General features: G+C 47.2%; 1 protein-coding gene across 4 annotated transcripts in view; it reads left to right on the top strand.

Moving 5' to 3' along the window:
- Positions 1–21238: 21238 nt before the first annotated feature.
- Positions 21239–27691, top strand: part of CBFA2T2 (CBFA2/RUNX1 partner transcriptional co-repressor 2) — a 99202-nt gene continuing 92749 nt past the window's right edge. For 3 of the 4 annotated variants that reach the window (XM_084775771.1, XM_084775768.1, XM_084775772.1), the window contains exon 1: positions 21240–21434. In XM_084775771.1, the coding sequence (XP_084631897.1) occupies positions 21401–21434 (34 nt within the window). In that variant the 5' untranslated portion in view covers positions 21240–21400. Of the gene's footprint in view, positions 21435–27691 lie in introns of all 4 variants that reach the window. The other variant, XM_084775769.1, reaches the window with a different exon arrangement.

Below are 27691 nucleotides of genomic sequence, written 5' to 3'. Positions count from 1 at the left end.
AGACAGAGAAACCCTGTGAGAGAGAGAGAGAGAGAGAGAGAGAGAGAGAGAGAGAGAGAGAGGTGGGGGGGGGCTCTAGAGAGATGGCTTAGTGGTTAAGAGCACTGACTGCCCTTCCAAAGGATCGGGTTCAAATCCCAGCACCCACATGACAGCTCACAACTGTCTATTATTCCAAGATCTGACACCCTCACATAGACATACATGCAGGCAAAAACACCTTTGAACATAAAATAAAAAATAATTTAAAAGAAAAAAATTGAGCCAGTAAGGTCAGCGCTCAGTGGCTAAAAACCCCTACAACAACACGTGCGCTGCCTTCAGAAGCACCATGGAAAAAGAGAAGCGAGTGCTGATTTGCCCTCTACATTCACACCCACACAGAAGCAATACATAAACACGAACAGCCAGAGATAGCCAGGCATGGTGCCTCACACCTGTAGTCCCAGCACTTGGGGAGGCAGAGAGGCAGGTAGATGCTGTGAGTCTACAAGGCTAGTCCAGGACAGACAAGGCTACACAGAGAATACCTGTCTCAAAAAACAAAAGAAGGGGGTCTGGAGAGATGGCTCAGAGGTTAAAGGCACTGACTGCTCTTCCAAAAGGCCTAAATTCATTTCCCAGCAACCACATGGTGGCTCACCCCTATCTATAATAAGGTCTGGTGCCCTCTTTTGGCCTGCAGGTGTACATTCAAGCAGAGTGCTGTATATATAATAAATAAATCGTTAAAAAGAAAGAGTCGGGCATGGTGGCGCACGCCTTTAATCCTAGCACTCAAGAGACAGATGCAGGTGGATCGCTGTGAGCTCGAGGCCAGCCTAGTCTACAAAGTGAGTCCAGGACAGCCAAGGCTACACAGAGAAACCCTGTCTCGAAAAACCTAAAAAAAGAAAAGAAGAGCCGGGCGTGGTGGCGCACACCTTTAATCCCAGCACTCGGGGGGCAGAGGCTGGTAGATCGCTGGGAGTTCAAGGCCAGCCTGGTCTACAAAGTGAGTCCAGGACAGCCAAGGCTACAGAGAGACCCTGTCTCGAAAAACCAAAAAAAAAAAAAGAAGAAGAAGAAGAAGAAAAGAAAACAAAATAGCTGTTGAGATAATTGTCTGTTAGCACCTGGACGGAAGAGTAAGGAACTCAGGGCTCAAGGCTGCCAGTGCAGTGGCCAAGTGCAAAATTACGTCCTGTGGAAGCAGAGTGGTCACAGGTGTTCAGGAGTTTAGCAAGACAAAGGATGGGTTTGTATCATGGGGTTGCAAGTTCAGCAAAGGTTGAAAACCATGGTTTGCAGGCTACTTTAGACTTAGGACACAGAAACTTGTTTTTACAAGGTATGGAAACTTAGTAACAATGTATAACAATGTGACTCCTGTTTTGCTTTCACAGTGGAGTGTTGTCTAGCATGCATGAAGCCCTGTGTTCAATCTTCAAAACAGACAAAAATAATAAATAATAAACTAGGTGTGGTGGTACACATCTGTAATTGTAGCACAGAGGAGGTAGTGGTAAGGAGTTCAAGATCAGGAGTTCAGGGCAAACCTCAGCTACAAAGTGAGTTAAAGCTGAACCTTGGCTACATGAAATCCTGCTTTAAAAACAAACAAACAAACAAACAAAGACTGGAGAGACGGCGCAGAGGTTAAGAGTACTGTCTGCTCTTCCAGAGGTCCTGAGTTCAATTCCCAGCAAGCACATGTTGGCTCACAACCATCTATAGTGTGATCTGATGCCCTCCTCTGGCCTGCAGGTGTACATGCAGACAGAACACTGTGTACATAATAAATAAATAAATCTTGAAAAAAACAAATAAAATTCAAAGTCATTCTCAGCCACATAGTGAACAGGAAGCTGGTTCTAGATACAAGAGACCCCACCTCAAAAAATGCATAATAAAAAAGCTGGGCATAGTGGTGCCCGCCTTTAATCCCAGCACTCTGGAGGCAGAGGCAGGCGGATCACTGTGAGATCAAGGCCAGCCTGGTCTACAAAGCAAGTCCAGGACAGCCAAGATAACACAGAGAGACCCTGTCTTAAAATATCAAAAACAGGGCTGGAGAGATAGCTCAGTGGTTAAGGGCACTGTCTACTCTTCCAGAGGTCCTGAGTTCAATACCTGGCAACCACATGGTGGCTCACAACCATCTGTGATCTGATGCCTTCTTCTGGTCTGTAGGCATACATGTAGGCAGAACATTGTATATGTAATAAATAAATAAATCAAGCAGTAAGTCTCAGAGGCTGAAGATATTTTTAAAAAAACAAAAACAAAAACAAAAAACCCACATAATATTAATAGTTCATTTACATTTTTTTTCTGTTTTTGTTTTTGTTTTTTGAGACAGGGTTTCTGATCCACCTGCCTCTGCCTCCAGAGTGATGAGATTAAAGGCTTGTGCCAACATACCAGGCTGTCACTTAAATTTCTGTTCCTGGCTTGAGGATTGTTTTATTGTAACTAATATTGTTATTACTTTTTGTTGTTGTTTGTTTGTTTTCCTTTGATTTTTTTTTTATTAATATGTATATAGTTCTTTACCTGCATGCCAGAAGAAGGCATCTGATCGCTTTATAGGTAGTTGTAAGCCACCATGTGGTTGCTGGGACTTGGACACAGAATCTCTGGAAGATCAGTCAGTGCTCTTAACCTCTGAGCCATATTTACAGCCCCTGACATTGTTTTTTTGAGACAAGGTTTCTCTGTGTAGCCTTGGCTGTCCTGGACTCACTTTGTAGACCCGGCTGGCCTCGAACTCACAGTGATTCACCTGCCTCTGCCTCCCAAGTGCTGGGATTAAAGGCATGCGCCACCACACCTGGCTTATTTATTTAGTTATTTATTTATTTTTGTTTGTTTGTTTGTTTGGCCAGGTCAGATGGTAACTTTATTATTTTTTAAAATTTATTTTATCAATTTATTCATATTACATCTCAATTGTTATCCCATTTCTTGTATCCTCCCATTCCTCCCTCCCTCCCATTTTCACCTTACTCCCCTCCTCTATGACTGTGACTGAGGGGGACCTCCTCCCCATGTATATGCTCATAGGGTATCACGTCTTTTCTTGGTTATTTTTGGTTTTTCGAGACAGGATTTCTCTGTGTAGCCTTGGCTGTCCTGGATTTATTTTGTAGACCAGACTGCCCTCGAACTCACAGTGATCCACCTTACTCTGCCTCCTGAGTACTGAGATTAAAGGGATGCACCATCGTGCCCGGCCTATTATTACTATTTTTTAAAATATGTATTTATTTGTTTATTTATTATGTATACAGTGCTGAGATTAAAGGCATATGACACCACTCCCAGCTCATCTTTTTTCTTTTTTTTTCTTTTTTATTTATTTAAGAATACAGTGCTCAGCCGGGCGGTGGTGGCGGCGAACGCCTTTAATCCCAGCACTCGGGAGGCAGAGGCAGGCGGATCGCTATGAGTTCCAGGCCAGCCTGGTCTACAAAGTGAGTCCAGGACAGCCAAGGATACACAGAGAAACCTTGTCTCAAAACAAACAAACAAACAAACAAACAAAAAAACAAGAATACAGTGCTCAAGCCGGGCTTGGTGGCACACGTCTTTAATCCCAGCACTCGGGAGGCAGAGGCAAGTGGATCACTGTGAGTTCGAGGCCAGCCTGGTCTACAAAGCAAGTCCAGGACAGCCAAGGCTACATAGAGAAACTCTGTCTCGAAAAACCAAAAAAAAAAAAAAAATACAGTGCTCTATCTGCATGTACACCTGCAGGCCAGAAGAGGGCATCAGATCAGATCACATAATTGATGGTTGGGAGCCACCATGTAGTTGCTGGGAATTGAACTCAGGACCTCTGGAAGAGCAGTCAGTGCTCTTAACCTCTGTGCCATCTCTCCAGCCTGTTATTACTATTTTTTTAAGATCTTGCCACTTTATCCATCAAGAATTTTTATAGCAGGGCAAGGTGGTACATGCCTATAATCTAAGCACTCAGGAGGCAGAATCAGGCACATCTTTGTGAGTTTGAGGCCAGCCTGGACTACAAAACAAGTCCGAGACAGTCAAGGATACACAGAAAAAAACATGTCTTGAAAAAAAAGAAAAGAAAAAGAAAGAAAGAAAAAAAAAAGGGCTAGAGAAATGGCTCAGAGGTTAAGAGCACTGACTGCCTACAATCCCAGCACTTGGGAGGCAGAAGCAGGTGGATCTCTGTGAGTTCGAGGCCAGTCTGGTCTACAAAGTGACTTCAGGACAGCCAGGGCTACACAGAGAGACCCTGTCTCAAAAAGAGAAAAAAAACCAAAAAAACAAAAAAAAAAAAAAAAAACAAAAAACAAAACAAAAAAAAGAACGCTGACTGATCCTCCAGAGGTCCTGAGTTCAATTCCCAGCAACCTCATGGTGGCTCCCAACCATCAATTATGTGATCTGATCTGATGCCCTCTTCTGGCCTGCAGGTGTACATGCAGGCACAGCACTGTATACATAATAAATAAATAAATCTTGAAAAAATTATTTTTTACTTTTATTTTCTGTGCACTGGGGCTTTGCCTGCATGTATGCCTGTGTGAGTGTGTCAGATCCCCTGGAACTGAAGTTACAGACAGTTCTGAGCTGCCATGTGGTTGCTGGGAACTGAACCCTAGTCCTCTGAAAGTGCAGCCAATGCATCTCTCCAGCCCCATTTTGTTCCAGCACTCAGGAGACAGAGGCAGGTGGATCTCTGTGAATCTGAGGCTAACTTACTCTATATAGCCAGTCCCAAGCCAGCCAGAGCTACATGGGGAACCCTTGCCTCGGAAAGGGGTTGGGAGTGGGGGAGCAAAGGGTTAATCCTCTGGCTCCAGAATTTTCCCTTCACACTGGAATCTACCGCTTTTCTCTGGCCAAAGTCAGGGGTTTCCTAAGGCCTGAAAAGCCCTGGCCCTGGTTGCACACACAGCCCCGCCGTTCTGTGACCTCCAACGCATCCGTGTGCCTCGTCATCCACGGCTGTCACGCCTCGTCATCCAGAGACACTCTTTTTCTTTGCCTCACAGATGTTTCACACAGCCTCTTTTTGCTTCAGAAATTCCCTCAAAAGCATTCACTGGTAATTTTTCCAAAATCACAGTAATTACCTCATTACTTTGATATTAATAGACCTCACTTGGCACCAGGGAGCCAATTGAAAGCTCTCAGGCCCTGTGTCAGGGGTGCAGAGGGATTCTGAAGAGCAGCCCCTCAGGAATGCTGGCCTCGGGACAGCCCTCGCCTGCCTCCCTCCCAAGTCACGCTGCACCTCCGCTCCCGCGTGTTCTGACTGAAATCAAGAGAATTCTGGAACCACAGGCTCCCAAGAAATGGTAGATGCTAAACCCTGGGCTCAGCCCTGGCCACCCTAGGCAGCCTTTTCCCTCCTGGCCCCTCGTCCCTCAGCTATGCCCCAAGGCAGGTCTCATTTGGAAATCTTTTTTTTTTTTTTTCCAAGACAGGGTAGCCTTAGCTGTCCCGGACTTGCTTTGTAGACCAGGCTGGCCTAGAATTTACAGAGATCCACCTGCCTCTGCCTACCTAGTGCTGGGGTTAAAGGTGTGTGCCACCACACCCAGCCTATTTTTTAACAATATGTAGGCCTTATTATTTCAATAATTCCTTTTTTGTTGTTGTTGTTTTGTTTTGTTTTTCAAGACAGGCTGTCTCTGTGTTAGCCTTGGCTGTCCTGGAGGGCCTCGAACTCACAACGATCTGTCTGCCTCCGCCTCCCGAGGGCTGGGATTAAAGGTGTGCACCACCACGCCCGGCTCAAAATGCTTCTTGAATAAAAGGAGACAACTGCTGTCATTTAACCCATCTTACAGAAAAGGAAACTGAGGCAGGACAAGAAGACAAGCTTGTAACTTCGAGCCCTCTGGATTCTGGGCCTGAACCTGCCAGCTACGGATGCCGTGGGGCTTCTCTCTTCACCCTGCAGCTTTCTTACCTCTAGACTGGCAAGGTCTTCCTAGACGCAGGAAGACAGTGGGTTTAACCAGCATGTACTGAGCACTTCCACAGGCTACCTTACACTGTGTCACCTTGTCCTCTGGACCGTGCTATGACAGCTCAGGCGATCTGTGCTGTGCAAGAGTGCTCTCAGCAGCTGATGTGGGTTGACAGCAGACTCCCCAGTTTATTCTCTTCGCCCCAAGACTCCTCTGCCAGCATCTCCCTCTCAGGGCCATCCAAAACAGTCTCTGGGACCACGGAAGAAGGCCCACTGCGTGTCAGGTACTGACCTGTTTGTCCCAAAACCCTACCTGACCCGCTGCCCTTCATCCTGTCACTGCGTTTGAAGCTGCAACCAGTTGTGACCATATGGCCGGCCACAGATTGACAGATACGTTTCCAAGGCCAAGGCTCTCCAGGAACACTTCCTGGGAAGCCTCCTCCATAAACAGAATGGGGAGAGTGTCTCAACAGAAAGCCAGGCCTGAGAGTGACTGCTGCACAGCCAGAGACTAGACTGGCTGAGCTAGGAGGTAGGAGGGGGGCGGCATAGAGGATCTTTTGTTAGGCCAGAAGCTACAAAGCTGCAGGGTCCCCACCATCTGGCTCCTGCTCCAGCCCAGTGACGCATGATGGGGAATATTGGGGCGGGAGGGGGGGGGAGGGAGTGTTGTAGGAGCTAAGGGCTACCCACCTGCTCTGCCTCCTGGGATAAACGGATCCAAGACCTCCCAGGCCCATCTGGTCAACACATCCCCAGGCCCTGACCACCCATGGGACTCCTTTAGACAGGCTGAAATTGGCCGGGAGTGTGGCCAGCCTGTCAGGGTCACAGGTCACCCTTAATCTGCCAGAACAAGGGAGGGCAGGCAGGTGGGTGAGCAGGCAGCATGAGCCAGACCCGGGGAGTTCCTTCTGTCTTCCCCAGTGATCACAGAGGGAGGGTTTCCCCTTCTGGGAGGCGGGGAGGAGGTTATTGGACCCCAGGGAAATTGCTCGTTCTCACACCTTGCTCTTCTACTTCCAGATGGGAAACCTTGCAAAGTCTCAGCAAATATGCTCAGAGCATCACTGCAAGGCTGCATGAGACAAGCCCTGGGGGGAAATCTAAGTGCCCATCAACAGGAAGTGGGCTAATCAAAGACTGCGACCGACCGACCGACTGACCGTCCTCAACTCAACCTCTTGTGCTGAGAACGGAGGTCCCTGTATCTACCGACTCTTCAGGAATCTCTTGCCTGTCAAGACAAGACTAAACCAACAGATCATCTCACTGTTTGCCTCAGGGAGTTTTGACAAACTAATTTGTTTTTTTTTTTTTATTTTATTTATTTTTTGCAAACTAATTTCTTTGGGCAATTTGGCCAGTACCTCTTTTTGCCAGACAACAATTTTGGTTTTTCTTTCTTTCTTTTTTGTTTTTGTTTGTTTGTTTGTTTTTTCGAGACAAGGTTTCTCTGCATAGCCTTAGCTGTCATAGACTCACTGTAGATCTGGCTGGTCCCAAACTCACAGCGATCTGCCTGCTTCTGCCTCCCGGGTGGCACCACGCCCAGCCTCCCAGACAACACTTTAATTTCACTACTTTTGGAACATCCTCTCAGAATCCTGCCCTGTCCACACATGAGCTTGCACTCAGGATTCTCCCTGGCCTCAGGCTTGTGACAGCCACCTCTCTCCCTTCCCAGGTTAGCCTGCAGTCTGCACCTCCAGCACAAAGCTGTTAAAAATTTTTATTTGTTTGTTTGTTTTTTGAGACAGGGTTTCTCTGTGTAGCCTTGGCTGTCCTGGACTCACTTTTGTAGACCAGGCTGGCCTCGAACTCACAGCGATCCTCCTGCCTATGCCTCCCAAGTGCTGGGATTAAAGGTGTGTGCCACCACACCCGGCCACTATTTCTATTTATGACAGACACTAGCTAATGTTATCTGTCTCTCCCCCTTCCCTATCCCTTTTTGTGACAGGGTCTCACTGTGTAACCCTGGCTAGCTCGGAACTATCCTTCTGTCTCTGCCTCCTGAGTACTGGGACTAAAGGCGTTATGCCACCAACACCAGCTGGCAGCTGGCTGACTCCTTGACACTTACATAGAGCTTGTCTATGTAGTCTACGCCTCCCACCTACACCAGTGCTTGGCACCCGGTAGCATAATACCATATTACACTCCTGCGAGCAGAATGGAAAAAAACCTGCTAGGGCTAGGTGCTATGCTGGTGCGTGGGCAAGTCAACTGGCCAGTGTCTCATGTCACCACCTGCATCCTATGTCATCACTTGGACCAGGTGCACAGGAGACAAAACCCCGCTTGCCACCAAACTTGCTCTCTCTCACTCTTCCAGTCTGTCTCTCTCTTCCTCTGCCTGTCTCTCTCTGTCATGGGCACCCTCCCTTCCTCCCTTCTTCCCCCTTTCCCGCAATAACTCTCCCTCATACCAGCTCTGTTGCGTGGCATCTTTCTATATCGGTGCCGTGAAGCTCGGAGGACAATCCTGTTGTCTTCGTACCCTAGGATCCCTGTTACCACCTGCACACAACAGATTTGCTTTCCCTTCTGTGGGACTCAAGTCTATTTTCAACCCTCAGCGCCTCGCAACATGCTCTCCGGCTCACCACCTGCTCATTGCTCCATCCACCACTGACAGGTAGGTAAGCTTCACCTGCCCTCCAGCTGCAAACCTGCAGCATCTTGTAGGCCCTGCTGAGCCACTGTGACCCCCTCTATTCCTCTACCACCTCCACTCTGAAGCTGTCCTTTCTGCACTGCCTCTCTCTTTCTCTACGGCCTGTGGCACCAGCAAGATGTGCAAGCAAGCGTCGGGCCAGAGAGATGGCTCAGAGGTTAAGAGCGCCATCTGCTTTTCCAAAGGTCCTGAGTTCAGTTCCCAGCAACCCACATAGAGGCTCACAACCATCTATAATGTGATCTGATGCTTTCTTCTGGCTTGCAGGTGTACATGCAGGCAGAAGACTGTATACATACTAAATAAATAAATAAATAAATAAATAAATATTATTTATTATTATTTTAAAAAAAGATGTGCAAGCGTCGTCGTCCTGGACTCCACATTGCCAGGAAGCTCCACTGTCGCCGAGGCATCCACAAGTGGGATGATAAACAATACAAGAAAGCCCACTTGGGCACAGCCCTGAAGGCCAGTCCTTGTGGAGGTGCCTCTCATGCAAAGGGAATTGTGCTGGGAAAAGTAGAACTTGAAGCCAAACAGCCAAATTCTGCTATCTGGAAGTATATCATGAAGTCAAGAACTCCAAGAAGATCAGAGCGTTCATGCACAGTGACAGCTGCTTGACTGTCATTGAGAAAACAATGACCTTCTGGTTGCTGGATTTGGTCCAGAAGGTCATGCTGTAGGTGATAGTCCTGGAGTCTGCTTTAAGGTTGTTAAATGTAGCCAATGTGTTTCTTTTCTCTTTTCTTTTTTCTTTTTGTTTTTTGGAGACAAGGTTTCTCTGTGTAGCCTTGGCTGTCCTGGACTGCCTTTGTCGACCAGGTTGGCCTCAAACACACAGTGATCCCCCTGCCTCTGCTCTCCAATGCTAGGATTAAAGGTGTGCGCCACCACTCCTGGCTGCCAATGTGTTTCTTTTGGCCCTATACAACGGCAAGAAGGAAAGACCAAGATTATTAAAAAAAAATTTTTTTTTGAAACAGGGTCTCTTTGTGTAGCCCTGGCTGTTCTGAACTCACTTTGTAGACCAGGCTGGCCTCGAACTCACAGTGATCCACTTGCCTCTGTCTCCCAAGTGCTAGAAATAAAGGCGTGTGCCACCATGCCCAGCCAAGATTATAGATTTTGACAATGGAAACACAGTAATAAACTTTCATATTCTGTAAAAAAAAAAAAAATCCACTCTAGGATCCACGATTATAGTTCCAAGCTGAAGATTTTAAATTTCCTTTGGTTTGTCTTTTTTTTTTTTTTAAGATTTATTTATTATTATGTACACAGGGTTCTGCCTGCATGTACACCTGTAGGACAGAAGAGGTCATCAAATCACATTATAGATGGTTGTGAACCACCATGTGGTTGCTGGGAATTGAACTCAGGATCTCTGGAAGAACAGACAGTGCTCTTAACCACTGAGCCATCTTTCCAGCCACCTTTGGTTTGTCTTTTAAGTATAGACTTAAAAATGTTTCTCGTTGTGCTTGACTTATATACATCAACTTCTGTTTTTGTTTTTGTTTTTCGAGACAGGGTTTCTCTGTGTAGTCTTGGCTGTCCTGGACTTGCTTTGTAGACCAGGCTGGCCTTGAACTCAGAGATCCGCCTGCCTCTGCCTCCCAAGTGCTGGGATTAAAGGCGTGCGCCACCACTGCATGGCTCAACTTCTGGATATAGGGAAGAGACCCCTCTTTCATGATGTGTACTCATGCTTAAAATCAGGATCTTGTCCCTTGTACTTCACAGAACGCCTCTGCCTTCTCTGAGCTCACCTTAAAGAGTGTTCATGCTGTTAACCCAAAATCACTTCCCAAGACTGCCATGCTGAGCCGGGCGGTGGTGGCTCACGCCTTTAATCCCAGCACTCAGGAGGCAGAGACAGGCGGATCACTGTGAGTTCGAGGCCAGCCTGGTCTACAAAGCGAGTCCAGGACAGCCAAGGCTACACAGAGAAACCCTGTCTCAAAAAACCAAAAAAAAAAAAAGACTGCCATGCTGTGACACAAAGATGTGTGTCTACTGTCTTTTTCTACAATGTGTACTTCACTGCACATTGCAAACAATGGTGATGCTAACATGTTTAAATGTATGTCCTTGCCAGGTGTGGTGGCACACACCTTTAATCCTAGCACTCAGGAGGCAGAGGCAGGAGGATCGCTTTGAGTTCAAGGCCAGCCTGGTCTACAAAGCAAGTCCAGGACAGCCAAGACTACACAGAGAAACCCTGTCTCTAAAACCAAAATAAATAAATAAATAAATAAATAAATAAATAATTTAATGTATGTTCTTTGTAACCTTAAGAAGGATTCTTTTCTGTTAGTTTGTTTTGAGACAGGGTTTCTCTGTGTAGCCCTAGCTGTGCTGGACTTGCTTTGTAGACCAGGCTGGTCTCAAACTTACAAAGATCTGCCTGCCTCTGCCTCCTGAATGCTGAGATTACAATCCTGTGCCACCCTGCCCAGCTTGATAAGAGTTTTTTGGCTTTTTTGTTTTCGATTCTGTAATGTATGAGTGCTCTGTCTGCATGTACAACTGCAGGCCAGAAGAGGGCACCAGATCTCATTATAGATGGTTGTGCGCAACCAGGCGGTTGCTGGGAATTGAACTCAGGACCTCTGGAAGAGCAGCCAGTGCTCTTAACGTCCCCGCCATCTCTCCAGCCCAAAACGGATTCTTGTAAGTTACAGGGAATCTACCTCTCAGGTCAAGTGGACTCTCAGTAAGTACAGCGGAAGTTCTCCACCCATTGCCTCTTTCTTTCTTTCTTTCTTTCTTACATAAAAATTTGAATCCTACAACATCCTTTTATTTGTAACGTCCTATCGTTCCCACATTTTTGAGGTCACTGCCATTTGTGAAACATCAAGTTGAGTCATATATCCCTATTGCCTATTTCTGAGGTGGGTTCCTCCCCCTTTCCCTAGCTTTGGGACTCCTGTCCCCCAACTACCAAAACCATGGGTCCAAAAGTTTCTAATGTGCACCCCCCCCCCAATTTTATTATTTTTCTTCTTAACCTACTCCGCGTTGTCTTCTGCCCACACATAGTTGCAGCGTTCAGTCAGGTCCAGGTGTTTTCTACACCCGGGACAGCAGGACAGGGCGGAAGCAGCCTTCCACGGGCGCTCCAGCCCACCTCGCAGACTCGCAGTCAGCGGGACCTGCCCTTGCCTTCCTAGCTTCAGATGTGCTCCCAGATCCTGGACGGCAGCCAAACAGCCGGCGCTCCATGGCCTTTCTCTTAGGATCCCCAAAGATGTCTTCGGCTCCACGCAGCAGGAAGCAATACAGCGTCCTCATTCCTGCCTCAACACCCTTTCACCCTTTCCTAGCTCCTCTTTTTTTTTTTTTTTTTTTTTTTTTTTAATTAAACAAAAAGGGAGGAATGTTACCTTGGCACGCAGGCAATTCACCTGGCCTGCCCTCAGGGGCCTTTAGGGTCCTGACAACGTCCTATGTCACCACCCGCACCAGGTGCTCAGGAGATTAAAACCTGCGGGCTGCCGGTCGTGGGGGCACGCACGTTTAATCCCAGAGCTCAGGAGGTAGAGGCAGGTGGATTGCTGTGAGTTCGAGGCCAGCTCTATGTAGACCAGGCTGGCTTCAAACCGACAAAGATCCTAACTTTCTTTCTTTTTTTGTTTCTCAAGACAGGGTTTCTTTGTGTAGCCTTTGCTGTCCTGGACTCGCTTTGTAGACCAGGCTGGCTTCGAACTCACAGCGATCTACCTGCCTCCTCCTCCTCCTCCCAAATGCTGGGATTAAGGCCATGACCAGCAAAACTCCCTTTTCTTAAACAAAGTTACAAATTAAAAAATAAACTGTGCCAGCCAGGAGGTTTATCGTCTCTCTGTGTTACAGCTGTCAGATGTATACAACAGGCGCTGGTCACCGTAAAGTTCTTTCACTAAAGTTTGACTTTTACAAAACTGTCCCAGGGACAGAGAGGTCTTCGGACTCTGCAGATAATTTAATAAGTGTGAAAAGACTCGAGTGGAAGAGGGACATTTTTTTCCCCTCCAGTTTCAGTGATACTGGGAAGTCCCTTAACTATTCAGAGCCTGGGGCTCCTACTTTGCAAAAGGCCTATAATAAAAGACCTTGGCTCCCAAAGCGCTCATGAGGGTTGGCTGAGGGGCCGCTGCTTTACACACGGGGTTGCTATTGTTGGTAATGATTATTATTACTATGACCAGAGGGACTTTGAGAGTAGCAAACGGAAGGACGTATGCAAATCCTCCAGCGCAATGTCTGTCACACCGGGAGACCTTCATAAAAGTTCCTAAGCGCCCCAGCTTTACACCCTAAACCCCCCACCGCCCGCCCCCACCCACATCCCAGGCCATTTCTCGTAGACTGTTCTCAGCATCCTTCAAGCCTTTCTCCCAACCCCCATCCCATTGCGTGATCTTCTCGCCCCACAGCCTCAGCAGAGACTAGAGAAAGTGCCCACGGCAGCTGGCCGGGGTCCGAGAGAGGACCTGGCGCCAAGGGAGGCAGGTTCCAGGCAGACCCCAGCCCATTGTCTCAGTCCGCCAGCCTGCGGGCCCGCCAGCCAGCTGATGTCTTGGGTCGCCGACACCAGCTGGTTAGGCCCCACACCACCTCTAAACGCCCTCCTCCTTGGACCCTCCCAGTCTCTCAGCTTGCCCTACAAACGCCCAGAGAGAATCCTAGCGCTCTCACAACGACTGGGCTTTTGTTCCTCAAATCGGGGGCTGATTTGCATTCCTTGGCAATTTGCATAGCCCATTCTTTTGTGGAGGGCTAGGCTCCTGGAGAGCCCGCCTTCGTCCTTTGGGTTCGTTAATTCCAGTAATCGTACTTTGTAGCGCTGGCTAGTTTGGAACTCCTGCCTCTGTCTCCCAACTCTCTGCCATAACAAGGATCCATGTCCAGTACTGGAGCTACTAGGCATATATGACTATTTAAATTACAATTAAGTAATCTTAGTACTTTGGTGCCTCAGTTATAAGCACAAAACACATATAGGGCTTTCTTTCTTTCTTTCTTTCTTTAATTTTTCGAGACAGGGTTTCTCTGTGTAGTTTTGGCTATCCTGGACTCACTTTGTAGACCAGGCTGGCCTGGAACTCACAATGATTCGCCTGACTCTGCCTCCCAAGTTCTGGGATTAAAGGCCTGTGCAAACACACCCAGCTTGGTTTTGTTTTGTTTTGTTTTTTGAGACAGGGTACCTTGTATCTATCGTTATCTTATTCTCATATAGAAAAGTTTCTCTGTGTAGCCTTGGCTGTCCTGAACTCTCTTTGTAGACCAGGCTGGCCTCGAACTCACAGTGAGTGATCAGCCTGCCTCTGCCTCCCAAGGCGTGTGCCACCTCACCCAGCTTAGGACTTTCTTTTTTGCTTCTTTCTTTTTTCTTTTCTTTTTCTTTCTTTTTTGTTTGTTTGTTTATTTTTTTTGGGGGGGGGAGGGCAAGGCTTCACTGTAATCCAGGCTGGCTGAGCTTTGCTGTGTAGTCCAGGCTGACTTCAAACTCCTGATCCTCCTGCTTCTAGAGTGATTGGATTACAAGCTTGTACCTTCATACCAACTGAGCCCCATCTCCCGTCTAGCAGCCACATATTAAGTGCCACATGAAGGGGCTGGGAGCGCAGCTGACCGGGGTGACATTCTTGGCTAGTATGTGCACAGGCCCTGAACCCCATTCCCACTGCCACACACAAGCGAGACTGCTGGCCATGGCGGTGCACACCTGGAATCTCAGCATTTAGGAGGCAGTAGCAAGAGGATGACACATGGCCGGGCGTGGTGGCACACGCCTTTAATCCCAGCACTTGGGAGGCAGAGGCAGGCGGATCGCTGTGAGTTCGAGGCCAGCCTGGTCTACAAAGTGAGTCTAGGAGAGCCAAGGCTACACAGACCCTGTTTCAAAACAAACAAACAAACAAACAAACAAAAAACCCAAAAAACAAAAAACAAAAAAAGAAAGAAAAACAAAACAAAACAAAAAAAAAGAGGATTGACACATGTCTGAGGCCTGAGTGGTTGCATAGTTCCAGGCTAGCCAGAACTATATAGTGTCTAAAAAGAACTGAAGATAACCCTGTTTAGGGACTCTCACAATTAAGCAGTGTAGATATACATCACCATCATAAAAGTTCTGCTGGGCCAGGCTGATTCAAACCTTTTAGATGGCCTGATTTCTTTTTGTAGAATAGAGGCCGTCCTTCTCCAGCCCTTCTCCTACCCGCATCCAGGTAGTGACCTTGGTGAGTAGGTGTTCTTTTGTTCTCGGAAGGCCTGCACCTGGGCAGAGGGCGGAGGACAGGTGTGGAGCTGTGTGCCCTGGAGCGCCAGCGGGGTGGGCTCCGTTGTTGATGTTATAAAGCAAACAACCACAGCCAACTCTGGTTTTTTTTTTTTTTTTTTGGCCTTAGCTTGAGCCTCCACCGCCTGGAGGTGCAGGAGGGAGGAAAGGCTTGGGGAACGTGAACCCAGTCCACCCACCCCCCACCCCCCACCCCCACCACCCCTCACCCCCACCACCCCTCACAGGCAGTTTAAGGTCACCCCTCCCCCTCTGAGTTGAGTGGTTTCCAGCCCAGCTGACACCTGGGGAAGGTGTGCCAGATGGAATGCGCTTTGCGGAGGTTGGGGGGGGGGGGAGGGGAAGGCCTGGCAATCTGCCAGTGGCAAAGGCACAGCTGCAGCACAAGCTGTGTGGAAGGCTTGTGTGGCTCTTGTCTAGCTATCGCAGGTTGTATGTACCCCACACCCACTGCGGGGCCCCACCTCACCTCTGGAGAGAGTCAAGAGCTTAGTAAACACAACAGTAATATCTCTATAGCCATGTGACTGTCTCTTGCCATCCCAAAGTGTACACTCACACTTAAACTCTGCTAATCCTACAGCTAGTCTTATCTCAGCTGATGGCTGTTCTAGACTTCTAAATATTCAGGCTTCAAATAGTTTATTTTGTTTTAAAAGAAGATCATGCAATTTACTTTCAGCTGGCCTCAAACATACTGTAATTCTCCTGCCTCAGTGTCCTGAGTGCTCGGATTACAAGCATGAGCCACCATGCCCAGCTACCTTTCTGGTGCTCCACATACAAATCCTTGGCAAATTCTGCTCCCTCCGCCTTCAAAATATAGCTGGAAGCCAAGCGTGCTGGAGCACACCTGTAATCCCAGCCCTCGGGAGGCAGAGCCAGGTGGATCTCTGTGAGTTTGAAGCCAGCCTGGTTTACAAAGTGACTCCAGAACACCCAGACTACACAGAGAAACCCTGTCTCCAAAAACCAAAAAAACCAGAAAACAAAACAAAACAAAAAACAGAAACAAAACAAAAATCAAATGTCCACTGCCTCCACCCCACTTTGAGCATTTCTCTAGCAACATGCCACCTTTACCTTCCCCAGTAGACTTTCTCTCCTATATGGATCAAGATTTCAAAACTGTAGTGGCTGCAAAATTGCCTTAGAACAAAGCCCTAGGCCTTATGAATGTGCAACAGGTCCCACACAACCTCCCATGCCCTTCTAAGTCTCTGGATCTTTACGGTTTCCTCTGTGTGCTATTCCTGCCTCAAGGCCTTTATTTCCAGCTACCTTCTCCTTTATTCAAACTTGGCAGCTCTGTTACCTTCTTCAGCGTTCAGTGGTATATATGTCACTGCCTTAGAAAAGACTTTCTTATCCAGGCAGTGGTGGTGGTGAAGGTGGTGGTGATGGAGGTGGTGGTGGCGGCGAACACCTTTAATCCCAGCACTTGGGAGGTAGGGGCAGGCAGATCTATCTCTACAGAGGGAGTTCTGGGACAGCCAGGCCTACACAGAGAAACCCTGTCTCAAAACAAACCAACAAAAGATGGAAGATTTTCCTTGCTACCTTTATATAAAGTAGTACCGGAAGCACACCCTTTGCCTTTCTCCTGCTCATTCTTCCTCACAATAGCACCGTTACCTACCCTTTGTCAGTTAGTGGGCCAGCACCGTAGGATGGGAATTGTGTTTAAGACTATTGTACCCTCCAGTGCTCAGTGACAGGCCGGGGTGTGGAACAGTGCTAGAGTGTTTGCCTGGTATGCTCAAGACTCTGGGATGCTCGGGAATAGCAAATAGTGAGGCACTTTGTGTAAGCCACAATTTTACCATATGGGGAAATCTAAAAGATTCACATAAAAGTTTTGTTTTGTTTTAACAGATCTTGCGTCAGGGTTATTTGTAAAAACAGCATAGGACACTGGTCGTCTGTAAATAGTGTGTAGGTAGGTGTGTCACACCAGTCCATCTGTCTTCACATAGGCAGAAGCCTTTTCTATGGGGCCTTCACAGGGGCCTGGGCACCTTTGGGAGCCTGAGCTGGGGCTGAAGCCGGGGGCCTTAGCTGGAGCTGCGTCCTCTGCCTTGGTTTGAACTGGGCTTTGGTTGGCAGAGCCTACGACCCTTGGCCATGTAACGTCAATCTTCTTCCCAAGCTTGGCATGAGCAATGAAAGTGAGCTGGCTGAGTTTGCAGCTGTGGCCCTTTGCATGTTGGGCTTAATGGCCTTAAGCTTCACAAGGGCCTTAATGGCCTCTGCACGGCAGTTGTTTGCATTGTTTGCCTGCATCTTCTTCAGGCCTTTCTTTTCTTTCTTTCTTTCTTTTTTTTTTTTTTAAGATTTATTTATTGTATATGAGTGCTTTATCTGCAGAAGAGGGCATCAGATAACATTATAGATGGTTGTGAGCCACCATGTGGTCGCTGGGAATAGAACTCAGGACCTCTGGAAGAGTAGGTGCTGCTCTTAACCTCTGAGCCATCTCTCCAGCCCCTTCAGGCCTTTCTTGTGCTTCTTGGCAAAGCACATGTTCCTTAGGAACTTGGGGTCAACCCCCTTAAGAGATTCATATCTTTGTGCTTGGGGTTTCTTGGTGCCATTTCTGTGCCTTTTGTGGGACTGGATATGTGTGGTGTGGTTCTTGGACTTGGCCATGTCTGCCTGGTAACCTGCTGCTCCCGCAGCCTATACAAAAGTTCCAGGTGCTAAACTGAATGGGGTGGCAATGCTTCCATCAAATTCTAGGGCAGACTGGGCCAGGTTTGGTGGTGCACACCTTTAATACCAGCACTCAGGAGGCAGAGGCTGGTGGATCTCTGTGAGTTGGAGGCCAGCCTGGTCTACACAGTCTAGGACAGCTAAGGCTACACAGAGAAACCCTGTCTTGAAAAACAAAACAAAACAAAACAAAACAAAAAAATAATGATAATAATAATAAAAATTTCTAGGGCCTCCTGTGGGATTATATAGTTATCACTTGGACAGATATGGCTACACAGTCAGATTTTGTCTTAAAGAAAAATATTGAGACAATGCGTTGGTGGTGGTGAAGTGGTGGGGGTAGTGACAGAGTTCTAGGCTTACTAGGTTGCCAGAAAAAAATGATTTGAACAGGGCTGGAGAGATGGCTCAGTGGTTCAGAGCACTGTCTGCTCTTCCAAAGGTCCCGGGTTCAATTTCCAGCACCTATATGGCATCTCACAACTGTCTGTAACTCCAAGATCTGACACCCTTACACCAATGCACATAAATTAAAAAATTAAATTAAAAAGTTTAAAAAAATGATTTGAACTGAATGAATGAATTTTTTTAAACCAAAAATGAATAAATAAATAGATAAGGTGGTTATTTTCTTCATAATCTTCTTGAGTATTTAATTTGGATTTTATTTTACTTGTTTCTTTCTTTTCTTTCTTTCTTTTTTTGTTTGTTTGTTTGTTTTGGTTTTCGAGACAGGGTTTCTCTGTGTAGCCTTGGCTGTCATGGACTCCCTTTGTAGACCAGGCTGGCCTCGAACTCACAGCGATCCGCCTGCCTCTGCCTCCTGAGTGCTGGGATTAAAGGCATGCGCCACCACCACCCGGCTGTTTATTTCTTTTGAGATGGGCACTCATTAGGTTTCTTCTTCATTCCTCACACTGGCTCAGAATTCCTGGTCCTTCCAGCTTCTATCTCCTGGGTACTGAGTTTATAGGCATTTACCACCATACCCAACATAATGCTTTTGTATAACATGTGATTTTCATCATAAGCATCTCATTCAGATCAAAATTATAAATAGTAATGAATTCTAACAATACAAGTAGTGCCTCACAACCTCAACTGTTCATATCTTCCACTGGGACCTCGTAGGCTCCTTCCCTTTCGGAGAGAGACTTTGTTTAGGAGGAAAGTCACAGTCATGGCGAATAGTTCTGCTACGTAGTCAGGCCGTGTCAGGCGGAAAGGAACTAAGTACAGTGGAATACACCTGTAATACTTCAGGAGACTGAAACAGGAGGACTGCTATGAGTTCCAGAGTGTGGGGCGTGGTAGTAAGCCAGCCAGAGTCATAGGGAGGAGGGGAACTGACCCTGATTCAAGCATAATAGTGATAAAAAGAAAATCTGGGGGCTGGAGAGATGGCTCAGTGGTTAAGAGCGCTGCCTGCTCTTCCAAAGGTCCTGAGTTCAATTCCCAGCAACCACATGGTGGCTCATAACCATCTGTAATGTGATATGACGCCTTCTTCTGGCTTGCAGGAGTACATGCAAGCATAGTACTGTATACATAATAAATAAATAAAAAGTAAAAAAAAAAAAAAAGAAGAAGAAAATCTGATGGTATGGGATAATCCCAGCACTTGAGAAGTAGGGCCAAGGAGATCAAGAGTTCAAGGTCTACTACATACTGAGTGAGTTCTAGGCCAGTCAAGCATATAGGAGAGCCTGTGTTAAGACCAACCACCTAGTCAACCAACCACCACCACTGCCATAAATAAATACGTAAGTAAATAAAGAGCCAGTGGTGTTTCAACAAGGGACATTACTGAAGCTACGCCACAGCCTTTAAGCGGCTTCTCTCACTCATTTGGTCTGGCTTTGAGTTTATCATTCATTAGGGGAGGAAGTGGCGTGGCCCGGACAGATGGTAGGCAGGAGGTTCTTCTCTCTGCCTTCCCATCTTTACTCTTCTTGGCAGGGGTGGGGCGGAAGGAGAAAAACATTCAGCTTGGCATGGTCATGTCTGCGCTCCCAGAACTTGGGAGGCTGAGGAAAGGGACTTGGTAGGAGTGCAGGCCAGTCTGAGATACAGAGTGAGAATCTATTTTTTAAAAAATATTTATTTACGCATACAGTGTTTTGCCTACATGGTACCTGCATGCCAGGAGAGGGAACCAGTTTCCATTATAGGTGGTTGTGAGCCAGTATGTGGTTGCTGGGAATTGAACTTGGGACCTTTGGAAGAGCAGCCAGTGCTCTTAACCTCTGAGCCATCTCTCCAGACCAGAGTGAGGATCTTTTGTTGTTGTTGTTTTTGTGGTTTTTTTTGTTTTGTTTTTCTTTTTTGTTTTCTTTTGTTTTGTTTTTTGTTTTTCAAGACAGGGTCTCTCTGTAGCCTTGGCTGTCCTGGACTCACTTTGTCGACCAGACTGGCCTCGAACTCACAGTGATCCACCTGCCTCTGCCTCCCGAGTGCTGGGCAGAGTGAGAACCTTAAAAAGAAGAAAAAGAAGGAGGAGGAGGAAGAAGGGAAGAAGGAAGGAAGGAAAGAAAGAAAGATCTCAGAACTTCAAGCCATTTCCATTTCCTTTAGTCTGTCTAACCCTGAAAGTTTGTTTGCTTGTTTGTTTTTTGCTGAGCTGGAGATCAAACCTAGGCACTCAGGCCATGTTAGGGAGTTACTCTGTGTGTGTGTGTGTGTGTGTGTGTGGCGGGTGCATGTGTGTGGTGTAGACAGGATATGATAGTATCTTAGGCAACCTCCATGGTAGCTATCTTTCTGCCTCAATTTACTGATATACTTTATATGTATCTGAATTATTATATTTTTTGTTATGTTTTTTTGAGCCAGAGTGTTTCTCTGGGTATCCCTGGCTGTCCTGGACTCTCTTTGTAGATCAGGCCGGCCTCCAACTCATAGTGCTTGATTTTTTTTGTTTTGGTTTTTTTAATTTAAAACCCTGCAGATACACGTGCCCCCAGCCCCCACAAAGCCCTTGATCTAATACAGAAATCAATAATGACAGTTACTAGTTATTTAATAAAATTTAGATTCCTGGAGCCTAAAAAGGGGAGGGCATCTGCGAGACAGCTAATCTGGCAAAGATGTCTGCTGTCAAACCCCATGGCTGAAATTTGATCCGCTAGATCCACAGGGTGTAAGGAGGGCAAGCCCCCAACTTGTCCTCTGACATTCACACACTCGCCTTGGAATGGACGCGCCCAGGCACATACACGCACACACATGCAATAAATCGCTGTAAAAACAAACAAGTAAATAAAAGGGGGAGGAATAACTTGCCACCCAGCACAACCTTAAAGACTTAGCCGCCGGTATCGGAAGCATCCCTCCCCGGAGCCCCGCCCCCGGGATCCGCCCCCGCGCCTCCGTCACCGCCCAGGCCACATCCGGAAGTCTGGCGCTCTGAGACGGGGGATTACGTGACAGCTGCGCGTGGCGCGCGGGAGGCGGGTCTGAGGTGCAGCCCGCTTCAGGATAGGGCCCGGCCTGGCGCGGAAGGGGCGGGGCTAGGTCAGGGGGCGGTGCCTCGCGTGAGCGCCCTCGGGCCGGGCTTCCGCGTGCGTTGGTCGGCGAGCGGGAGCGCGCGGCGGGGGCGTGCCGGGGCCGTCTGGGGGCGGGGCGGCGCGCGGCCTAACGGCGGCGGCGGCGGCGGCGACGGCGGCGGCGCTGGTGCGGGCTAGTTCGGCGGGTGCAGGTCCCGGCCTGCGCCTGCGGAAGACTCGGGCGGAGGGTCGGAGCGGGCGGTGCTCGCGACAGGCTGCGCTTCGCGATGGTGGGCGTCCCTGGAGCGGCCGCCTTCCAGCGTAAGTGGGGCGGGAAGGCGGGCGGCGGAGGGGTGTGTGTTGAAGGGCCTGCTGCTCCGTAGGCGCGAGGCTCTGCCGAGGCCCCCGGCGGGAGGCCCCGGCAGGGAAACTGAGGCCGGGAGTCGGGTGCTGGATCCAAGGTCATGCGGCTCCCCGGGCCTTCGCGGGCCCTCGGGGCCACCCCGGCCCTTCCTGCGGGGCTCAGGGATCCCGGGGCTAAGCGGGACTGTGTGTGTGGAGCGGCCTTGGAGCCCAGGCCTGGCGGGCGCCCTATGGACTGGCCGCGAGAGAAGTATTGTTTTGTTTTCGCGGCATCGGGGCTGAAAGTCCGGTCCCGGCAAACAGTAGGCACGCCGGATTTGGAGCGACGAGTGGTGGATGTTGGAGGACACGGGGCTGGTATTCCGGAGGGTTCCGGAGGGCCCTGTTTCGTGCGGGTTCTGTGGTCGGACTGCTTGGGTTCATGTCCCGGGTCCCCCGTGTGCAGGCTCTGTGACCTTGGCACTCCGGGAGTCTCAGTTGCTCTGTCTGAGAAATGGGTTGTGAGGAATGTTCCCTGAATTGCCTTTTAGTTAGGTTTAATGGGTCCAGTAGAAAGCCCTGAACACACAGTTGCACATCACACAAGTGTGAAAACTCGCTATCGTAATCGCAGTTTATTGATAATTATATGTGCTCCTTGGAAAAGTCCGAAACTGGGGTCTAGTTGTGTGTGTGTGTGTGTTTAAGGATATTTTGTCTTTGCCCAGTCCTACTGTGTGATCGATCCAGTTGTGTTTGTATTCTTCCCCTCATTTCACCAATCCATATTTCCGATGTTCTTCCTCGAATTGTAAGATTCTCGGAGGAGGGATGGTATCGTTTAATAAGAACGATAAAAATTTAATTGTCATTAAAATAGCAGTAATAGCTGACATTACTTGAGCACTAGGCATTTTGCATTCGATTCATTTAATATTTATTAAATCATCTCTTAAGTACAAAGTATCATTCTAGGCCCAGAGAATATGGCAACAAACTAGACAAGACTAGATTCTGGATTTGAGTTTGAGAGGGGGGGAGTCATATAACCTGTTTTGTGGATATTTCCTTTTTTTATGCCAGGTGACAATCTAAAAACAGGTATTGGAGGCACTTTTGAGGCAGGTGGACTACATAGTGAGACCCTGTCTCAAGCAAACGAAAGAGATAAAGAAAAACTAGACCTAGATATTTGGGTATATTTATTCAAGGATAAAATAAGGGATATTGAGAACTCTGTGTTCTACCTCCAGAGGGTTGTTCCTCAGCACTTCAAACTAAGGATTCATATAGTCTTTTTCTCGGGCACCCTTTCCACATTGGATCGAAGAGATAGAAAATAGCTTTACCCAGTAATGCCTTTGGTAGTTAAGTGCGCTGTTGCTGCTTTGACGATCTTGTGGAGGCAGACAGGTAACCCTTAGGATTGACAAAGATTTCATTATATTAGGAAAGAGGGAGAAACTTCTTATGTGAATTTAAAATCATGTCCTTACAGCAGTGTTGGGAATTGGACTTAGGGCCCTGTGCTCTGTGCTGTACATTGAACTGTATTCAGCCCTCTCCATCTTCAGACAGTTGCCCAGGCAACTCGTAATTCATTGTCAGCTCCCAGGAGCTAAGAATACAGGACTGGGTCATTAGGTCCAGCTGAACTAACACATTTTTATTTCCATGTCTTTTATGTTTTCAGTTAAACATATTACCAAAAGTTGAGTATGATGAAATGTAATTCCAGAATTCAGGAGGCTGAGGCAGGAAGATGTGAATTTGAGGTCAGCCCAAGCTATGCAGTGGGATTGTCTGGAAAAAAACGACAAAAGCCAAGGAGTAGAGTTTTGGGGATTGTTAGGTAACTAAGTTTCTTTGTATAAGGTAGTCTGTAGTGGTTTAGTGTGCTTGTTTACTGTTTGTTAACTAACTAATCTTTTGGGGTTGAGGATTGAATTGATGGCCTATGTGCTAGGCACACCATTTTCCCCCCTCTCTGTGTAGCCCTGCCCTAGAACTCACTCTGTTATAGACCTGCCTGGCCTTGAACTCAGATCCACCTTCCTCTGCCTCCTGAATTCTGGGATTAAAAGTGTGCACCACCACTCTGGACTAGGCAGGAACTTATAACTCAAAACTACAACCACCCCACCCCCTTTTCTCTTATATCATGTGCATTGGTGTTTGCCTGCATGTATGTCTGTGTGAAGATGTCACGTCCTCTGGAACTGGAGTTACAGACAGGTGTGAGGAGTTGCCATGTAGGTTTGGGGAACGGAACCTGGGGCCTCTGGAAGAGCAGCAGTGCTATTAACTGCTGAACCATCTCTCCAGCCAACATTCTCCTTTTCTTTAAAATTGTCTTGAGAAAAGCCTCTCTGGGCCTCTACCCTTTTTTTGGGGGGGGGGTTCTGTTTCTTGTGTTTGGAGACAGGGTCTCTCTGTGTAGCCCTAGAACTCAACCATGTAGACCAGGCTGGCCTGGAACTCATAGAGTTCTGCCTGCCTCTGCCACCCAAATGGTAGGATCAAAGGCAAGCAACAAACACCATTCTAGGTTTGGCCTCTAACTTTCCCCCCGGCCCCCCGTTCCCACACAGGTTATTTTGGTTTTTTGGTTTTTCGAGACAGGGTTTCTCTGTGTAGCCTTGGCTGTCATGGACTCACTTTGTAGACCAGGCTGGCCTCGAACTCACAGTGATCCCTCTGGCTCTGCCTCCCAAGTGCTGGGATTAAAGGCGTGCGCCACCACCGCCTGGCTCCTAACTCTTTTAAAAGATACATATTTATCTTTGTGTGTGTGTGTATGAATAAATGCTTTATTTGCATATACACCTGCACGCCAGAAGAGTCACCATGTGATTGCTGGGAATTGGACTCAGGACTTCTGGAAGAGCAGCCAGTACTCTTCTGTTTTGTTGGGATTTTATTTTTTCTTCGAGACAGGGTTTCTCTGTGTAACAGCCCTAGGCTCTGTGGACCAGGCTGGCCTCGAACTCACAGAGATCCGCCTGCCTCTGCCTCTCAAGAGCTGGGATTAAAGATGCAAGGCTGCAGCTAGTGCTCTGAGCTACTAAGCCCTCTCTCCAGCCCTGCCTGACCTCTAACTCTTAAACCTGCTTCAGGTGCTTGACTACTTAGAATTACAGGCGTGCACTGCCATATCTTACTCTTTTTTTTTTTTTTTTTTTTTTTTTTGGTTTTTCGAGACAGGGTTTCTCTGTGTAGCCTTGGCTGTCCTGGACTCGCTTTGTAGACCAGGCTGGCCTTGAACTCACATCGATCCGCCTGCCTCTGCCTCCCGAGTGCTGGGATTAAAGGCGTGCGCCATCACGCCCGGCGTTACCTTTTCTTTTAATTCAGAAGAATTTAATAAATTACACAGGAAAGAGGTGGTTTGAGTACTTTCTTTTTCTTTCTTTCATTAAGATAGCATCTTAATGATCACTGGCAATGATGGTGCATACCTTTATGCCCAACTCTCCAGAGCAGAGGCAGGGGAATCTCTGTGAGTTCAAGGCCAGCTTGCTCTGTAGAGTTCCAGGACAGCTAGGGCTACACAGAGAAACTGGAAAAAAGCAAAACAAACCAAATGAGATTTGACTCTTGCTAGGGCATGTTGGTCTGTGTCTGTAAAGCTGCTTTTTGGGAGGCTGAGGTAGGTGATTTTGAGGCCTGCCTGGGCTGTATAGTCAGATGGGAGCAAGCAAACAAGCAAAAAAAAAAAAAGGGATTTTTGGTTCTCCTATCTATTTGCATTGCTATACTTAAATGCAGAAGTCAAAGTAAAATTTTGAGTGACCAATGTAAAAATTTGAATGAAAATTTTTTTAAAATTTAATTTTAATTTATTAATTTTAATTTATATGCATTGCTGTGAGGGTGTCAGATCTTAGAGTTACAGACAGTTGTGAGCTGCCATATGGGTGCTGGGAATTAAACCTGGGTCCTTTGGAAGAGCAGGCAGTGCTCTTAACCACTTAGCCATCTCTCCAGCCCCAAATTCTGAATTTATAGCTCTGGAGTTGGCAGACTTTTAAATTAAATTAGTTGATGGCAACAGATATGTAATCTAACCTCTCCAGCAGCTCAAGTGAAACATTAGTATCTGGCATCTCTCTCTCTCTCTCTCTCTCTCTCTCTCTCTCTCTCTCTCTCTCTCTCTCACACACACACACACACACACACACCCTTGACAAACACACTACTCTGACCTTTTCTCTTTTACAAATGTTGGCCTTGCTCTTGTTAATTTTGATCTTCATGTAGAAGTACTGCCTGCTTTTAATTTTCAGAACCACATGAGAACAAACATTCACATAGCACAGATTTATTCATTTAGGTCTCATATCCCTAGAGCAACAATAAACACACCCTCATTTTCCTGGAATTCACATCACTCCTGACCACTACTACCTCTGTCCCATAAAAGCTAATATTCCCGTGGTATTTTTCTACACTATAAAAATGTGACAAGTTTTTCTTCAGTACTTTGTGTTTCTTTCTAGAGAAGTAGTGTCAGCCACGAGGGAAGGTGACAGGCAGAAACAAATCATTCCTTTTTTCTCCCCACTTTAGTTTTTTTTTTTTTTTTAATATTTTATTTTTTGGTTTTTCAAGACAGGGTTTTTCGGGGGCTGGAAAAATGGCTCAGAGGTTAAGAGCACCGGCTGCTCTTCCAAAGGTCCTGAGTTCAATTCCCAGAAACCACATGGTGGCTCAAGACCATCTATAATGTGATCTAATGCCCTCTTCTGCCCTGCAGGCAGAGCACTGCATACAATAAAAACAAACAAACAAACAAACAAAAAACGGGGTTTCTCTGTGTAACAGCCTTGGCTGTCCTGGACTTGCTTTGTAGACCAGGCTGGCCTCAAAGTCACAGAGATCTGCCTGCCTCTGCCTCCAAGTCCTGAGCTGAAGGGGGTGAGCCACCATGCCCGGCCCTACTTTTGCTGTTATCTAGGTTGGTCAGCCTTAGCGATTGCCATTTTGCGCGCTCCCCACCCTCTCTCTCCCCTCCTTCTTCCCTCCCTCCTTTCCTACTTATATGGTTTTTTGAGACAGGGTTTCTCTGTGTAGCCCTTGTGTCCTTGGAACTCACTCTGTACACCAGGCTGACTCTGAACTCAGATACCTCCTGAGAGCTAGAATTAAAGGTGTGTGCCACCACTGCTTTGCTTTTATTTTATTTTGGGTAACATTGGGGACTAAATCTAGGACCTTGTACATTCTGGGCAAGTACTTTATTACTGGGCTGCCTTGTGTTCCTTTTTCCTTTTTACTATTCTAAAAAGGTTTTGTTGTGGGGCTGGAGAGAGATATCAGCAATTAGGACATTTGTTGCTCTGGCAGAGGATCTGGGTTTGGTTCCCAGCAGCCAACTTGGCAATTAACAATTGTTCTTAACTCTAGTGTCAGGGGGTCTGATGCACCCTTTTCTGGCTTTGGCAGACACTGCACGTGTGGTCCACAAACATACATGCCAGGCAAAATACCATATATATAAACTTAAGCTCCCCCAAAGTGCTATTGGGGCTCAGGCAGATAGTGAGTGAGTAGCCTGCTTGTGGCTTCAGCTTGAGAACCTGAGTTTGGATCAACCTCGTACTCATGTGAAAAGAACGAAGTCAGGCATGGTGGCAAACACCTGTAACAGCAACACCACGGGCCAGAGACTGGCAGAGCCTGGGGCTTGCTGATCAGTCTGACCAAAACCTAAGCTCCAGGTCCAGTGAAAGGACCCTGTCTCAAAAATAAGGTTACTGGAAGAAGAAACCAAGCATTGACCTCTGCTTTCCTCACATGCACGTATAGGTAGCTTAGTACATACACACCATACACACATGAACACAAAGATATGTTGGATAGAGAAAAGCTTTATTTTATGTATGTAGAGTGCTCTGTCTGTATGTGCTCCTGCATTCGAGAAGGGGGCATCAGATTCAGCCCACTGTGTAAGTTTTTAAAAAAGATTTGTTTTTAGCCGGGCGTGGTGACACATGCCTTTAATTCTAGCACTTGGGAGGCAGAGGCAGGAGGATGGCTGTGAGTTCGAGGCCAGCTTGATCTACATAGCAAGTCTAGGACAGCCAAGGCTAAACAGAAAAACCCTGCCTTAAAAAACCCAAAAAAAAAAAAGAAAAAAAATTTTTTTTTAATTTTTAAAAAATTTTTATATACATTGATGTTTTGCCCACAGGCATGTCTCTGAGGGTGCCAGATCCCCTGGAATTGGAGCTAGA

Source organism: Acomys minous, assembly GCF_964271855.1.
Source record: "Acomys minous genome assembly, chromosome: 3".
Taxonomy (NCBI): Eukaryota; Metazoa; Chordata; class Mammalia; order Rodentia; family Muridae; genus Acomys; species Acomys minous.
Note: the sequence above shows the minus strand (reverse complement) of the source record. Positions and strands in the feature narration are given on the sequence as shown.